The sequence below is a fragment of the Pararge aegeria genome, chromosome 6 (genome assembly GCF_905163445.1).
Source record: "Pararge aegeria chromosome 6, ilParAegt1.1, whole genome shotgun sequence".
Taxonomy (NCBI): Eukaryota; Metazoa; Arthropoda; class Insecta; order Lepidoptera; family Nymphalidae; genus Pararge; species Pararge aegeria.
In genome coordinates, this window is record NC_053185.1 from 10,528,821 (window position 1) to 10,546,183 (window position 17,363).

At 36.5% G+C, this 17,363-nt stretch overlaps 1 protein-coding gene across 1 annotated transcript in view; it reads right to left on the bottom strand.

Moving 5' to 3' along the window:
• Nucleotides 1-2,485: 2,485 nt before the first annotated feature.
• The window catches only part of LOC120624378 (protein sidekick), a 67,406-nt gene continuing 52,528 nt past the window's right edge, over nt 2,486-17,363 (bottom strand). The window contains exons 18-28 of the mRNA XM_039890888.1: nt 16,359-16,539; nt 15,648-15,863; nt 14,468-14,664; nt 13,626-13,822; nt 12,317-12,556; nt 11,560-11,697; nt 10,242-10,449; nt 9,033-9,311; nt 7,012-7,332; nt 6,143-6,435; nt 2,486-3,965 (exon numbers count right to left, since the gene is read on the bottom strand). Of these exons, the coding sequence (XP_039746822.1) occupies nt 3,723-3,965; nt 6,143-6,435; nt 7,012-7,332; nt 9,033-9,311; nt 10,242-10,449; nt 11,560-11,697; nt 12,317-12,556; nt 13,626-13,822; nt 14,468-14,664; nt 15,648-15,863; nt 16,359-16,539 (2,513 nt within the window). The 3' untranslated portion in view covers nt 2,486-3,722. The remainder of the gene's footprint in view (nt 3,966-6,142; nt 6,436-7,011; nt 7,333-9,032; nt 9,312-10,241; nt 10,450-11,559; nt 11,698-12,316; nt 12,557-13,625; nt 13,823-14,467; nt 14,665-15,647; nt 15,864-16,358; nt 16,540-17,363) is intronic.

The window sequence follows — 17,363 nt, forward strand, 5'->3', positions numbered from 1 at the left end:
CAATACAAAATAGATGTGATACAAAAAAAAAAGAAACAGCACATACATTAAAAACTATTTAGACTAAAGCGATCCCTCCCAGACAACGTTTGGAGAAATATGAAACTTATTTTAGTCTCTATTTAATTAATTTTAATGAGGTTACTTGGAAAAGGGGAGAACTTACTCGATGACGACTGTAACAGTTTTTATAATATTGAAAAACTTTTGTTAAACAACTTTTCCCTGAAATCAAAACTTTTAGAGATGTAACTACAAACTTGTCCTAAATGATCGCAGTGATAACATCTGCTGTTTACATTTAAGTGACACAAATAGTCATAGTTGCCTATAGCCATTGCAAATTGTTTTTATATAATATTAAAACAATTATTGGCAAGCGTACACATTTCGAATGCGGTTTCAAATCATCATATTAATTGTATTTTTTTTAAACTTTAAAACGAAAATGGAAATACAAGTTCGAAATTATAATCGTTGGTAAATCATGTATTACTCCTATACTTAATTATTTGCTGATGAAAAAAAAAGATGTTTTAACAGTAATGTTAAAGTAACAGAAACAATTATGCCGATTCTGTAGTACATAAATCTCTAAATGAAATTGACAGGTGTTAAAAAAGTGCCGTGCCATCCTTTCCACTATGTTCTTCGTGGAAAAGGAAAGCTGGTTTAAAGACCTGCCAAGTTTTTTTACTTAGAGAATGTCAGCGGTCACAGAAAAGAAAAGGCAGTTTCAATAATAATTAGTCGATAATAGGCGCACTGGTAACGTATTCGATATAGGAACACATTTGGTGAAGACACTTGCAGTCCTGAGTACACAAGATCTAACTTGGTATTGCTAGTTTAAATCTACGCGAAAAATAGAGTGACGTATCTATAGAGTGCATAGATAACATACTTATTGAAGTACAACACTATTGTTTGTAATATAAGTAAAGTTGTCTTTATCATCGAATATGGACAGCCAACATTTAATTTTTACGATTTGTAACTTTTAAACTATATTAGAAATTACTACATCAGTGATAAAAAAAACATCAATTTAGAATTTAGAAATTTGGAAACAGCTGGTAAAATTAACTATTGGAATATTTTTTCTTTTGCATAAAAAGAGCGTAATTTATTCTTAAATTTGAATTTATAGAATTGTAAAATTTAATTTATTTAGTTTTTCAATTAAAACGTCGTCGCACCGCGCCTCTTAGCCTCGATAAAGGATGCTTCTTATCCATAAAACTATGAATTTAGTTTTCTTAATAAATATATTAACCAATAAACAGTAGACATTGGACAGATTAACTGGGTATTTTTTTATTCCACTAAAGACTGCAATCTCACCTGCTGCTAAATGATGATGCCATTGATTTAATATATTAGTATCGTGATGATGCAGTCTAAGATGGTAAAAGGCTAACTCTGTTAGGGTTATGGCAGTTATATTAAAACCATACGCCTAATAACATCGTACAGAAACACTAAATCACTTAGCGGCACGTATTTTTCGGTAAGGTGGCAACTAGCCTCGGCCGAAGCCTCCCACCAGCCAAAACTACGTCAATGTTTCATGACGAGAAAAGCCACGTTGTATAGAGAAAACAATTGATAATATAGTTAAACTTAATGTAATGAATACTTAAATAATTGTAAGTAATTAAAACAATAATATCGTTACATACATAAAATAGTAAAGCGTTTAAACCTGATACAGTTTGGTTTTGATCGTACTATTGATATTTATAGGTGCCAATTCTGTTGTATGAAAATCTGTGGACTACATTGAGAGATCTCTTAGATCTCTCAATGTAGTCCACAGATTTAGTGTTGTTCTTTTCATAATGTGTCCTGAGAAAAAGCATAGCACTATTTATAAGACAAGTTTAGACATTATTTCCCGTATAACAGAATTGACACTATTGGTTATGTCTAGAAAACGGTTAAAATACATAGCAAAACAAAAAAATGTATACTTTGAATACAATTACGAAATTTGTATAAAATTTCTTAATAAGTTTGTTGTAAGAAAATTAAAAAAAAAAATACGTGTTAGAGCATTTGAAGTATAATACAGAGCTTATTTGAAATATTATGAAGTTGTGCTCTTAGTACATATTATTCTTCTGAAAAACGCAATTGCAAATATTGCAATGAAACTGCATTATGCGATTGTATAGTTTACAACTGTCTCGTAGAATATTTACTAGGGGTGAAGAATTATGCTATACTTAGTTGTTACTAATTGAGTTTAAAAAACTTCCGATTTTGAAATTTGGTGGGTAAGCAAATTACATACTAAAGACTCGTCAGAAAGTGCCTATGTCAAATAGATTATTTATTACGAGATAACGTGTAGCTAATTTAAAGAAATTTATCAATTTTATAATATTATAAATACATTATTCTTACAATAACAGATTCCTAAAAATATTCAAGTGGAATGATAAATATAACTATAATAATACTGTAAAAAGGTCATATTAATTAAAGGTAAATTATTTTCTTAAAATGTCATTTGATTTCAAATTGTTTACCATAAACAATAGCAGCACACTTATGAGATACTTATTATTATTCTTTACATAATATCGAAAACGCCATGTAGGAAGAATTAAAAAAAATGCGTAAATTACATTGATCTAAAGAGATCCAAAGGGTATATACATTTACTTTAAAGTTTAAATATCTACATTTCAAGATTCCTAATAAAAATTGACCTAAATATTATAAAACTATTTTTTCATACTATGAACAATAATTAGAGAAATCCGCAAATGTTTTCTTATTCAATATTCAAGCGAAAACACATCGCTAAAATCCAAATAAATTTACGTGACGGCGTTTCTGTAACGAAACTACATCTTCAACTAACTTAATTTAATTGGAAGAAGGGTTCAACTTAGCGATTTATTTAAAATAAAACGTCCATGTTAATCGTACTGGCTAGTAGGACACTACTTTGTTATATTCTCACAATGACAATAATATACTATTATAATTAATATTATACGGTCTATCATACTTATACAAGTACAAGTTGATACTTAGTTTAGGTACCATGTCCTAAACTCCTTGCCAATCACACCATAGTTTTGTAGAGCTATGATTTTAGTATCGGTTATTGTTGGTGAATTATTTATATACTTATTTATTATATTTAAATAATTATTTGTTAATACACTATGGTGTTTATTACACATCATGTTTTTATTGAGGACATAACTTTATTATTATTAATTTTGTATTTTAAAACCTACTTATCCTCGTTTGTAAAGTAAGTGTGTATGGAAGTTGCTCATATCGCATGTATCGATTTCTGCCAGGCGACCTTGTGATTAGAAATACAAGAAGAAAACATTTTCTTTTTGTGACTAAAATAACTCGTAACTTAAGAGTTATCATTAAGTTTTGAAAGATGATGGGATACTAAAAACAATAACTAGACTCTAAAAAACAAAAGGTAAGAATAAATGGAAAATAAATTATAGCAAGGACAAAACATACGACTGAACATAGAAAACTAATTCGAACCCATCTTCCAGTCACCTATAAAGTAATTAAGTCTTATTAAAATACTTATCACATAAGACTTAAAAATTAAATTCAACAATTTATTTGATATGTACATATGAAATGTGCTATAAACGAATGCATTGGGAATGAGTTGGCAGTGCGTGTTACATGTGCACGGCGAGTGCGGGCGCCGCGTCGGGCGGCTCGTGTCATACGAAGGAAGAGAAGCCGGGCAGAGGCGCCCGCGAGCGCGCCATGTTGTTCATAACTATTTGCCCGCCGTTGAGACTCACCACGGCGCTGCCCTCGGGCTCCGAGTCTGTGTAACTCGAGTAGTTGCGCACTGGCCGCTGCCTCTTCCACGACTGACGCAATGTGTCGTTTACGTTCGCGTAGTGGTTGACAAAGGAGTGCGGTTCCGATCTCACACTCTCGTTCTCGCTCTCCGAGTTCTAGTGACAGAATAAGCACGTTTTTATACATTTCACCCAAAAATATGTATGTGTGTACAGAATGGGGCGGACAATATAGTTTTTTTTTTATAACCTCGCTACAACAAAACCATCAAAGTACAAATTTCATGTAAAATGCTAAGCGACGCGATAGCACAAAGAGTTTCTTATAATTTCTTATAAATTCTTTGTTTATTTGGGACTTTAATACTTAATTACATGTCAGTCCCAGATTAATTTTATAAAGTACCATAGCGCAGTGGTACGATAGCCTAAACAGATTTAAAAGATTACGTTGTCTTTAAATTATAAGATTGATCGTAACCTCTAACCTGCACTTTATTTATCATGTTCATTCACATGGACTGTTAGGGCCTCTAAGTTAGAGGTTCTAACTTAGAGATCACATGCTGGATATTTTGGAGTGTCATGGATTGGATTGCCGTGTGATGGTTTGGATTGCTTTAAAAGTTTTCTTTTGAATTTCATCCACCAAATTGATTTGATGTTAAAACTGAACATTTCCGAAAACAAAGGATAACTGAAAATTTGTTGGTGGTGACACAGGTTTAAAAGAATATATTTTTTGCTACACTTTTGTAATTAACATCAATAATACTCGATACCTGTTTGAAAATTACAGTTTTAAGACAGGTTTCTACAGGGCGTGTATCAACGTTCGATCCCCACGACAAATGTTTGATATTTATCTGCCCCATTCTGTATTATTAATTTCAATGAAGTTCTAAAAGAGCTACTTACTTGAATTTTAACTAATTTTGTTTATTTTATTTAGACAACTTTAATAAAAGCTTTAGGAAAGTATGTACATTCTACAAGCCGGTAAGAATAATCTTTAGTAGAATTATGCCCGTTTTCATTAACGACGAACAAGGAAGGCTTCAGTAAGTAACGCCTAATCAAAGATAATGAGGCATACATTTCACTGATCGATTTTTATTAGGCATCTCATATTACCTAATTTGTCTACGATTCTTGCCACAAGGTTTGGTATTTTGTGCTTGTATTATCATATTTTCTCTAATATCATATTACCTCTACACACGTTTAGCTCCGAAACCGGAGAATTCTCAGGAGATGTTGACTTATATGTATTCATTTTAAACTAAAGTAACGCCAATTCTTCCATACCAATGTTATGAAAAAAAACAGAATTTATATTTTTTTCCCTAAAAATGGCTGGTAATTATAATGTCAAAAAATCTTTGCAATTAGATTATGTTCATTTAGGAAATACAATTACATTAAAGTAGCGTCGTATTTAATTAGCAATAATATAACAAATATATTACATAACACTATGAATACTCAATATGCTGATATTAAATAAGAAGTACACATTATAATTAAAAGCAAAAAATTTAGATTTTAGAATCAATAATGTACTAGTGTGCTGTCAGCTATATAAAGTGTCCGTAAAAGTAGATCTCATTTTCGATTTGGGAACCATTTTTTGGCTATTGAGAAAACCAATGTGACATAATTGCTTGTTACCGTCAAAAGCAATAGATGTGCCGGCATCATATCTTATTTGAAGTAAGATCCATGTAATAGATAACTAGAAAAACACTTTGATCACTTTATTCCTTAGTACATTATTTATTGATCGAATATTTGGCGATACAATAATGCATAGGTTTTGTAGTGTGTATGTTACATAAAGTGTAAAAATAATAATATGTACTTTACATATGCGTTCAGACTGGCCAAGCCACCTAGTTGTCAAACATAAGCGAAGCTCGCCGGGTCTAGCCCATAAATCATTGAAACAATAATGTGGTGTTAATTATTCAACGAAAAATTGGTCTATTAGTCGAATGTGCCAAGTAAAGATAATAAAGAACATGTGCTTATGAACTAAGTGTACTATATCACAGAAAGGTTCACCAGACTTTTTGTTTATTCGAAAGTTTTCTTTAATATTGTGATAATTTATTAAATTACAGTCTAGCCTTCGTACGAGTAAAATTATTATTACCATAAAACTTCTACTGAAGTGTGCTAGCCGACAGAAAGCGTGAATAAAAAAAAAATACGATATATATATCTGCATAGTTACCGTGGGCGAATCCGATCGACCGTATTGATGGAAAGAAATAATACGTATTTAGTGAGTCTCGAAGCAGTCAGACTACGGTAATCCTGATGGTAATTACCTGCGAGTCGGAGGAGCTCATCTCGGACGGCTTCTCCGTGAGCGAGGAGTCGTCCGGGTTCTCGTCGTAGCCGCGCAGGCTTTCTTCGTCACTGTGGTAAGCGACGGAGGCGGGGGAGGGGCGAGGCGGCGACTTAGCCAGTGCGGGCGCGGTCTTGCGGCGCAACGTGCTCGCTCCTAACGCGCCTGTGCTCGCCACAGAGTTCTGGCGCGAGCGATACAAGTCGAGCGCCAGCGAGCCACGCTCATCAGTTTCGCCTGCTAACGACTCTTCCAGGGTCTTTTGCGCTTCTTCTAAATTATCAAAAGTGTATTCTAGATTAGGTTTTAACTAACGTGCTAAAAATAAAACAACTTTTTAAAAGGCAACCTTAAAACTGGGTCTGAAGGACGATTATGTTGGTTTAGTCAGACTCCATGCAACTGCGCTGAGGAAACTTTTAAATACGTTAATTGATAATATGGTGGATGAGGTTAAGAGATTATGTACAAGAGCGACAGCGGCACCAATAGCTTACTTCCTAACGAATAAGAATATCCTAAGTAATATTATAAATGCGAAAGTGAAGTTTTTTTTGTCCTTTCTTCATGTTTCTAACTAAGAAAAAATCAAGTTGATTTTTGGCATAGAGTTTTTCAACAACGGTGAGTAGATAGCTACATTTGGTCCTGGAAAACTGAGGTAATCGTAGATATTTAAAAATATTTCTTTCCTATGTAATTTTTCGCAGCTAAACCAATTTTAACAAAATTATGCATAGATATAGTATCATGCAGACGGCAGAGGATAATTTTTTAGTATGGGAAATGTAACGGTTCCTGGGGGATTGTTAAAGCCAATAAAACACGGAATTCACAATAAATACTCACTCTTGTACTTGTAGCTTTTACTTTTCACACATAGTATAGCTATCACCATAATTATGATGATGATGGAGGCCGCCGCAAGCGCCACCATGAACCACGTTCGCCGGTAGAATGGTCTGTATTGCAGGTAACCGTATTCCAAATAAAGTTTTGACGGCGTCACTATGGTTTTCTCGCTGTACGCCGGGTTGCTGATACCGTACATATTGTAAGCGATAACTCGAAAAGAATAAGCTGTCGACGGCAGTAGACTTTGATACGATATCGTAAACTCTTCAAGTATTCCATTGCTTGTTCTGGTTACAGTTTCCCACCTTGTGTCATCTGTGAAATTTGTTTATATTAATTCTTGTTTCATATTCTAAAAACAGAGCAAATTAGAAAATGTTAGGTGATAACGGTCGCTAGGATTAGCAGAGAAATGACTATAATTAAGGGAAAACAGTTTAGAAGACAAAATAAGGTTGCAAGGCATGCCATTCCCATATACGCATGATACAAATAGATATCTGAATACTTACAGGCTTGCCACGTTTCCTTAGCTGCACGAAAAATAATGGCGTAGTTATTGTAAATAAATAAAAGAATACACATAATATGGTAAAGTATGTTAAGACTTATTTGTTAGCTACTATTGTTATTGGGTACCTTGACCTTATAACACCTTGAATGACTGAGGAATACACAAAGTTATTACCGCCGACTAAGCATAAAAAGCAAAAAACATATTCTACGTTTTAAAGGTTTTTTTCTTCACATATTTCAGGTCATGTGCAGTAAAATTGTAATTTTATGACAGAGCAAATGAGAACAATGAGAACTTTGAGCGCCTTTGAGAACATTCTGCAGAACTCTCAGGAATGTAGGTTTCCTCGCGATGTTTTCCTTCAGCGTTGAAGTAAGTGATATTTTAATTGCATAAAACGCAAATAACTTTGAAAAGTTAGAGGCAAGTGCTGAGATTCGAACTCGGCCCACCGAAAGTAAAGCCGAAGTCCGAAACACAAGACTATCACAGCTCTTAATATTATATCATTTTATGATCCTTCATGTAAATTTCTATAAAAATATTCAAAGAAACCTTTTCATGTTAAATGTCGGTTTAATCGGCGGTAAATTTTTGGTATATTAATTTGGATTAACTAGCATTTATAACGATTCGGGTCCTTTTATGAGCCGTTATTGTTCTAGTTACTATTATTTTCAAACTTAAATGGAGGTCTTATTCCTATTGTTTTGTAATGAAATTGAGATAACAAATAAATTATTTTTCATTTTTTATTTCAGTTACTGCTTCTTCTATTAGCCTTGGACAAAGGTTTTTAGAGCATAGACAAAACACACTGTTCAAATGCGGGTTGACGAGCTTATTATTTTTTTAATTATTAATAATTGACGGATAAACATAGAAACAACATCATTTTGCAGCGCATAAAAGTAACAAGACTTTAAAGTGCCGCCCTGTGACCATCAACCTGAGGCGTAGGCGTTAAGCCTTACGAGGGCCGGCTGAAAAGTTCGGAGCCTACGATAAGTCTAGATAAAATTCAATATAAAATTATTTTTTCAATACCTCTGGACTTCAATTCACTTTTGACGTATTTTATAGAGGACTTGTATCCCTGATGAAAATTAACCCGCATCTTTAGCCTGAAAATGTTCATTTACGACCGCCGTAACATCTTCAATGTTGTGTATACCTGTCTTCGGACAATAAACTATAATCTAAAATTTTTAATGACAATACAGTGTATCGTTGGTATATCTAATAAAATAAATAAATAAACATATTCCTCACCCAAGTCTTTTTTCAAATTTTTCACCCCATATAGTGGGCAAATGTCTCAGAAATAGTGAAGTACCTAACGAGTAATGGCTCAGAACTTTTCAGCCACTTCTCATATGTGTCTGTAATTACACTAGCAACCATGGTACGGAAACACAGCAATGCTGGCTGTAAGTATTTCCACGGAAGAGCTGGGTCACAAGAAGGTGTACAAGTAATAATAAAGTTGAGTACACACCTTTCTTCCTCGCTTCGAAGTAGTACCCGAGCAGTGGTCCCTTGCCCGAGGCGGCGTTGGTCCAGCGCAGGTGCAACGCGGCGGGGTCCGCGCGCAGGCGCAGGGCGTTGGGCGGTGCGGGCGAGCCGGGCTGCGGGCCGGTGCGCGCACGCGCCTCGCCCGCCAGGCCCGCACCCACGGTCAGTGCGCGCACCACGAACCGGTATTCCACCTCTTCCTCCAGACCGCCAACCGCCAACCGCCGCTCCGACACTTTCTGCTTCACTTGCTTGCTGAACCCTGCCCGTTCACATTAAATAATAACAATGCATACATTTAAACAATGGGTTAAAAACACATTTACTACGGCAAGTGCAGTACAGTTCCTGGTGGGAGGCTTTGGCAATGGTTAGTTACCACCCTACCGACAAAGACGTGCCGCTAATAGGGGTAATAGGGGTATGATTACTATACTTCCTGACAGGTTAGCCCGCTACCATCTTAGGCTGCATCGTCACTTACCAATTGAGATTGCAGTCAAGGGCTAACTGTAGTGGAATAACAAAAAAAAAAGCAAGGGTATTAAGGTATATTATACATTTGATGAACTTCTTAATGACAGGGTAGCTTGAAAGCAGTAAGCTCCGCTCTAATTTCCCGCAAGATGGAAAAATTATTGAAAATGTTGATATTGGAATGGAGCAGTTTTTCGGTGAATCTACTTTCCGAATCGGTATTAAAGTCACTACGAAAAGTTTCAAAAGTGCTTATAAAGTAGGCCTACTTGAAATAAATAATTTTTTAATAAATTAAAAAACCCCCGACTTTCATTATCACGTGATATTAAAAGTCGGGGGTTTTTTTTATCCTACTAGTTGACTAGCCCATTCATTTGATCCTCTTATTGAGGGAGTTGTGACAAAACTATGCCATTTTGTGGCGGCAGCCATCTTGGCCCGATTTTCATCAAACATAAGACTGGACTTGTACAAAACTATATGATGCGGCAGAGTCAGAGCGAAACTAATCACAGAATGGTCGTCGTAGATAGGCACCTGGATTTCGCATTGATAGTTTACGGCAATTGGAGCTGCTGGATATTGAAATGTTTGGAAATGCAACACGTGGAGTTATGCCACATAATTAACTGAATAGTTATGCAGATTTAACTATATTTTTTCTTAGTTATATAATGTATTTAAATGTTGAAAGTCCCGGTTGTTAACTCACGTTCGTCCTGCTCTATAGTCTCATACGTGACGAGGTACGAGTGTATAAGGCCGTTGCGTCGATGCGGCGGCTCCCAGGACACTACCAGACTGTTCATTGTGATGTCGGTGAAGGTGATATTGCGGGGCGCGGTCGGCAGGCCTTGGTGTGTGCGGACGAGGAGAGCACTGGATCGGGGACCGTCGCCCGCTGGGTTGAATGCCAACACCTACAATTTTTAAATACTAAGAATAATAAATATACTACGACAAGACACACATCGCTATCTAGCCCCAAAGTAAGCGTAGCTTGTGTTATCGGTACTAAGATCGCTGATGTCAAGAATGACACAGTTAGCTCTCACAAAACAGAAAAATTCTAAAGATTGTTAAACTATAAAATGATGTTGCAAATGATCAATCTGCTGAGTTTCTTGCCGGCTCTTCTCAGTGGAATCTGCCTTCCGAACTGGTGGTAGAATCACTACAAACAGGCTGACTTGAAGTTTCAAAAGTGCTTATAAATTAGGCCTACTTGTTTGTTATAATTGATTTTTGAATTTTTCTAGATGAAATAAGCTAGTATTTACGAGGGTAAACGAGGGTAACTGGGTTACCCTCGTTTACCCTCGTGGGTGGTTAACCCAGTTTATATGTCCATGTCTACTATTCATCGGTAAATGAATTCAACAAATAAAAATATTAAGAAAATATAGGTGTATGTGAAGTATCTTATATCGAGTGTAAGCGGCGCGGTGCGGCGGCGCGGCGGTATCAATTCAATCAATTGCGGTCGTTTCGTGCAGGAGAGAAATATTAGAATAGTTAATTATTATTAATAGTTAGCTTGGACATCTGGTTGCAGCTGATTAAATTATTTTAATACTTAAGCTGCAACCGAATTTCTAATTTTATTTTACATTCGTTGTGCTTAGAGTTCTTGCTGTAAAAGTGTGGACGAATTTGAGCTTTCTTACAAAGTTTATAAATTCTATTTTACTCTTACGTTACGGATATTATAAATAAGTAAGGATACGTTTAATAACGTCGGTAATAGTATTTCCGTGCTCATAATAGTGGAATTGTTATCATCGTGAATTAAAAATGCACCTGATGACGCGTGCTGGCTGTAGAATTGCGAATGAATGAAAGCTTTAAAACAACATCTTAAAGTTATATTATAGCTACAGTGTTTTTGTTGCGTGTGTTGTATTATGTTCTTGGCTTCAGTATCGTTTATAAAGTGCCCACTTAATTAAAGAAATAGAAATATCTTATAAAATATGTATATTTCGACCTGTTACAGTTTGCGTATAAGTTTAGATATACAATGGGAATACCTGGATTCGATACTGTGTGAATTTATCGAGGAATACAAGCGAATGCGAAGTTGCGGTGGCCGGCACTACTTCAATCTCCTCTTCCGCGCGTCGCTCCACCTCGGGCTCCTCTGGGGACTCCGTCATCAGGTAGAATATCTAAAGGAAACACCAGTTTTATATATTATTAGTAACAAAGTCACTAGTAAGTCACGTTTGGCAGTTCAAAACTTGAGCGGCTCTTTGTATAGCGATAGCCTTCTTCTTCTGATTCCACTATTGGAGGTTGGACGTCATCTCACCATATACTTTTCGGTCTTTCTCCAAACGCAAAAGTTGTGCTACGTTGGCTATCCCAGTCCATTCACGGGTTTTTCCCTCGATTTTGTCCATAATGATTTGAAGGAGACGATACCGGTAATGTCTGAGAAAATGCCCCAGATAACCAACTTTTCTGGATTTGACGGTCAAAATTACCTCTATTTTTACCGATGCGCAGTGTGGCTCCATCGTTTCTTATTAACTAGTGGTGTGCAAATCTATATATATAAAAGGAAGTTGTGTTAGTTACACCATTTATAACTCAAGAACGGCTGGACCAATTTTAATGATATTTTTTTTTAGATTTCTCTTAGTCCGGAATAGGATATTAATAAGTATTGAAATATCACACTCATCAAAAAAAAATAAAAAAAATTAGCGGTACGAAGTTCGCCGGGACAGCTAGTAAAGAATATGAATAAAATGATAATAAAATCACAGGGACCACTGCTCGCACCTTGTACCCGAGCAGATCGCCGTTCTGCTGTGCGAGGTGAGGCGGGTGCCAGGTGAGTGCCACCTCGGTGGGCGAGAGCGCACGCGCCGTCACGCTCTGAGGCGGCGCGGTGGGCACGGCTTCTCCCACCCACACAACGGCGGGCGCACCGGCCGGCCCCGCGCCCTGCGAGTTCACCGCACACACGCTGATCTCGTAGTTGCGGTCCAGCGCGAGATCCATCAGTACCACTTCTTCACTCTGAAAATAAATACCAACTCATCATAATTCTTACTCAATGAGCACATCATACATTAAATTAGCGTGGGTTAGAGTAGTGGTTAACTTTATTAGTGGTAGCTCTGTAAGATAATAAAACCTACATGACTTCTAAGTGTTTTAATAAGAATGCTTATGATTTTCATCATCATTATCATCACTTCAACCGATTGCCGTGCACTACTGGTCATTCGTAGGGGGTTCCAAAATCCACGGTCCTAGGCCGCTTGTTTCCAGCTGTTCCCAGCGACTCCTTTGATGTCGTATGTCCGACCGTTGGAGGCCTACCAACACTGCGTTTATACCAATAAGTGTATATGGTTTGTATAAATGCATTTCTCATGAGATCTTTTTTTTTAAATATTATGAACCATCTTCAGTCCACCCATTAAGCTATGCATTATTAAAATATGCATTCCAATTTTTTTTTTCGATTATAGTACGTAGGTACCTAAATCGTATTTTTGGTCCATAACGTAGTTTTTAGATACTAATGATTGACAACAATGAAAAACCAAAAAGGATACAAACACTGCGTTAACAATTTCAAACTGCAATATATCCTTTAGCAATAAGACCTTTGCATATCAAAATTTGTTTAAATTTATGAAGTTCTTTTTTGTGTTGTTTCTTTTTAGTGTGCAATAATACTGGCTGCCCGGATTTATTTAAAAGTCAATTTAAAACAAACATTTATTTAGGGACTTCTTTCGGAGGCACAATTTTTTTTTATTTATTCCGCTACAAGTTAGCCCGTGACTGCAATCTCACCTAGTAGTAAGTGATGATGCAGTCTAAGATGGTAGCAGGATAACATTACCCCCAAAATCGGTTTCTACACCACGTCGCACCGGAACCAGTGGCGTGCATAGAGGGTATGCACAGGTTATGCAGATGATATAGATTTAAGAAAATCTCCAGTTATAAATTTCCCTGCCGGGAAACGATCCCGGGGCCTCCTATTTAAATTCACAGTACTCACCGTTGCGCCAGGGAGGTCGTCAAACATATATATACATTTAAAGATAATAGGTACAAGTTCCAAGCTAACCTTGATTCCAGGAACTTCTAACTTCATAGTGTTGTGTAGCGAAGCGGGGAAGTCTGTTAGTGGCTGGTAGTAGACGGAATAGCCACCAGTTCGCGCGTCTCCGCTCCAGTGCTGGTCTCCTAGTGGAGTCCATTGCACGCGCACGCTACTCGGTGTTATAGGTACAACTCGCAAGTTCTCCACAGCTTTACTTGGCGCTAGAGGATTAAAATAATATGATGTAGAAGACTTTAACTACACAATGTTGCCGATTATACACAAATGTCTAAACTATTTGACAGGCCTGAGCACCAGGTAAGATATTTGTATATTTCTACAAAGAACATACTGAAAAGGATGGCACTACTACTACCTGTGAAGTACTTTGGCATGTTTAGTTACGATAATTGTGTACAACCCTGAACAGAATCAGCACCAATGAACTTGAACTGCAAGTGTAATAAACGCCAACAAGTATTTTTTTTTTCTTTAATTCCACACGTCTACTTTTTTATTTTTATTTTATATTATAATATGAAGAACCGGCTCCACTACCATAATACACGAATATACCTATTGTGGGACGTGTATTTATGTTTTCTTAAAAGCGATCGGCAAAGAGGATATAAAAATTAAGGGATTATTGTGTTAACAACGCGTACTTTTAATTAAATATTTAATTTATTTCTTTTTAACTGTTTACGTTTTCTGTTCTACCTCTATATTTTTCACCATTACGATCTAATAATAGAAAACCGCAAAATTCGCCCAGCCTTTTTTAAAGTGATTACGCTTATACGAGTATATATTTTTAAAAGTACGGGTAAATAGTATAAAAAAGTACCTAAAGTAGCATCAGTTACCTGCAGGTAATGTGCGAACTGTCTCTGTGGCATTGCTGTAACGACTGGGTCCAATGTCGTTGGTTGCTCGTATTCTGAACTGGTATGCGGTGTATGGCTTAAGACCTTCCACTGTATATGACGTGGAAAATGGATCAACTCGCTCGGGAAGAGTTTGCCATGTCCCACCATCTTCCTTTTGTTGTATGGTGTAATACCTGTAAACAATGTTACATAACTTGACGATTTTATAAACATGCTTAATATATTTTGCTAAAGGTCCCAGCGACTTCGTTCGAGTACAACTTCTTTTATAAACTCTACGGTCTCATATAAACTTTTATTCTATGTCTCTAAGAGTCGCGAAAAGTGGTTGAGCCAAACATAGATAACATATATAAATACGGTGCAAATGTAGCCCGGGATGTGAGCCTGTTGCGTTCTTCGTCGGTATTTATTATTTTTTTTTACAAATCCCGTGGAAACCGTATGTTTTCCTGGGATAAAAAGTGGAATATGTTACTCTCAGTCATGGCAACTAACTCTACGACAAAATTCAAGTCGATTGGTTGCTTCTTTTGGGGATAAAGTAGGGACTTAACAAGCAAAAAAATAAATAAAAACGCATTTATAATATTAGTATGGATTATTAATTCTAAACATATACTGTCAAGTAGTACGATTCCAGTAGTAACCAGATTCGGCTCATGAGGTGCCTTGTCTTTCCAATATTTTTATACGGAGCGCAGACCTGGTCACTTAGACTACAAGACCGCTGAAAAATCGATGCCCTAGAGATGTGGAGCTGGAGACGCCTGTTAAAGATCCCCTGGACAGCATTCCGCACCAACAATTACATTTTAAAAGAACTGAATATCAAGGAACGACTTTCGTCAACGGTGCAGTTAAGAATATTCAAGTTTTTTGGCCACATCTCAAGGAATGAAGGGTCGATTGACCGATTGGTGGTGCAAGGACAGGTTGAAGGAAAAAAGGCAAGAGGGCGGTCACGTACTCCTTGGTCTGTCCAACGACGGTGAAATCGTTGACCCAGACACGCTACCAACCGCGAAAAGTGGAGAAGACTCGCGAAGGCGTGCAATCCAATGATGCCTAACGCCATGGAATTCATCTCAGCGGCCACGACCACTCTGCCAAGAGTACACGACTAAGAAGAAATCCGATTCAGTTGTGAACAAACCTTAGAGGCGCATAGCCGTCGTCACCAGGCGTCCATGAGAAGGTTATCTGATGCGGTTGCAGCAAAGAGCGAGCGACGTTCGGACGTGCCGGCGGTGCAGGCGCTGCACGGTTCACGGTCGTCAGTACGAGCGCCCGTAGCGTTGCACCCCATCCCACGCGTGTTTGCGCCGTCACCGAGAATAAGTAGTATTGCTCTGATAACAGCTCCGTCGCCCTGTAACGAGTAACGTATACGAGTCTCAATTCAAAGTCAAATATTTCTTTATTCCATAAGACGGCACTTTTAATAGGTACATGCAAAGGTCAGACTCAAAAATGGTACCAAATAATAATATATAAGGGTTTTTAATTTATGTATATGTATTACAATTTTAAAACGATGATGGCCTATCACGAAACCTCTACAATTATACAGTGTGCATAATCATATGTGTTTTTATAAAACTCACAAAATTATTGAATCACTAGGCATGAAATTTGTGTGTGATGAGCGAGAAAGATATCAAATTGTGTATATAACATTCTTTATTTAAGATGCTGAGTGCTGCTAAATGAGGTTGAAAGAACTATGAATGATTTGAACTATTAATAATCTAACAAAAATATTGTTTACTTTATAAGACAAGTAAGAAAGAACACACTGTAGAATGCCAGACAAATAGCAAAATAAAATGAATGCAAATTGCATACTGAAGATATGATGTCTTACCTAAACGTCCTGTCAGATGGCAGAAATTCCTTAGAAAACATGTGCTGTGTTGAACTGTTCAGGTGATAGGTAACTTTGTAAGCCAGGATCTCGCCGTTTGGATCTTCAGGCACGTCCCATATTATCCGCGCCGTCGTAAATGTAACGTCCGGAAATGACACGTTTGACGGTGGGCCGGGAGCTATTAAAGATAACGAAGTCAATAAGTTCAGACAGTTCAAATTATTTATAAAACAGGACCGAATGCACGACTTTTAACTGAAGAACTATTTCTTTTTGACTACTATATTACTATATTTACTAATATTATATATAGTATTAAACAAAATGTATATTTCTCATACATTATTTTCATTATTATTACTTTTTTGCGCCTTCGACAAGTTCTTAGAATGAACCAAGGTTGACTGGTAGAGAGTGCTAGCATTAAGTTCGCCTTTTGTATTTTTTCTTGTGTAAAGTTTACATAATTTTAATCTGTATACGATTGCGAACAGGCAATATCTTAACGAATTCCATATTTAAAACTTTTAATATAATAAGGCCAGTTGGCTATATAAACAATAACTTTTTCTAGATATCTTTAAGACAAATAAATGTACAAAGTTTATTTTAAAAAAATACGCCGTGACAACAAGGACATATTCTTTGCCGTAAATGTGATGTGAAATCATAACTTTTGGATTAATTAGTTAGCGCTACATTTTTTTTTGAGATTATATGAAAATTTATGATGTTCTTAACTGATATTTGTCAAATATTTATATGTACATTTGTTATTATTAAGGGCGTTGTCCTAAGATTCACTTTTTAATTGACAATGTGATTATATTACAGAGTGAGGATAATTATACCAGAAGTCTAGACAGAGCAGACGTGTGGTAGAGCGAGGAAGGGATTTTATTGGCTTTACTAGTAAGTACTGTCCAAGAGACAGACAGACTGTACATTTACCAAGATATCGAAGGCGTTGAAAACTAATGTATCTCTTCGTTAGACTGTGAT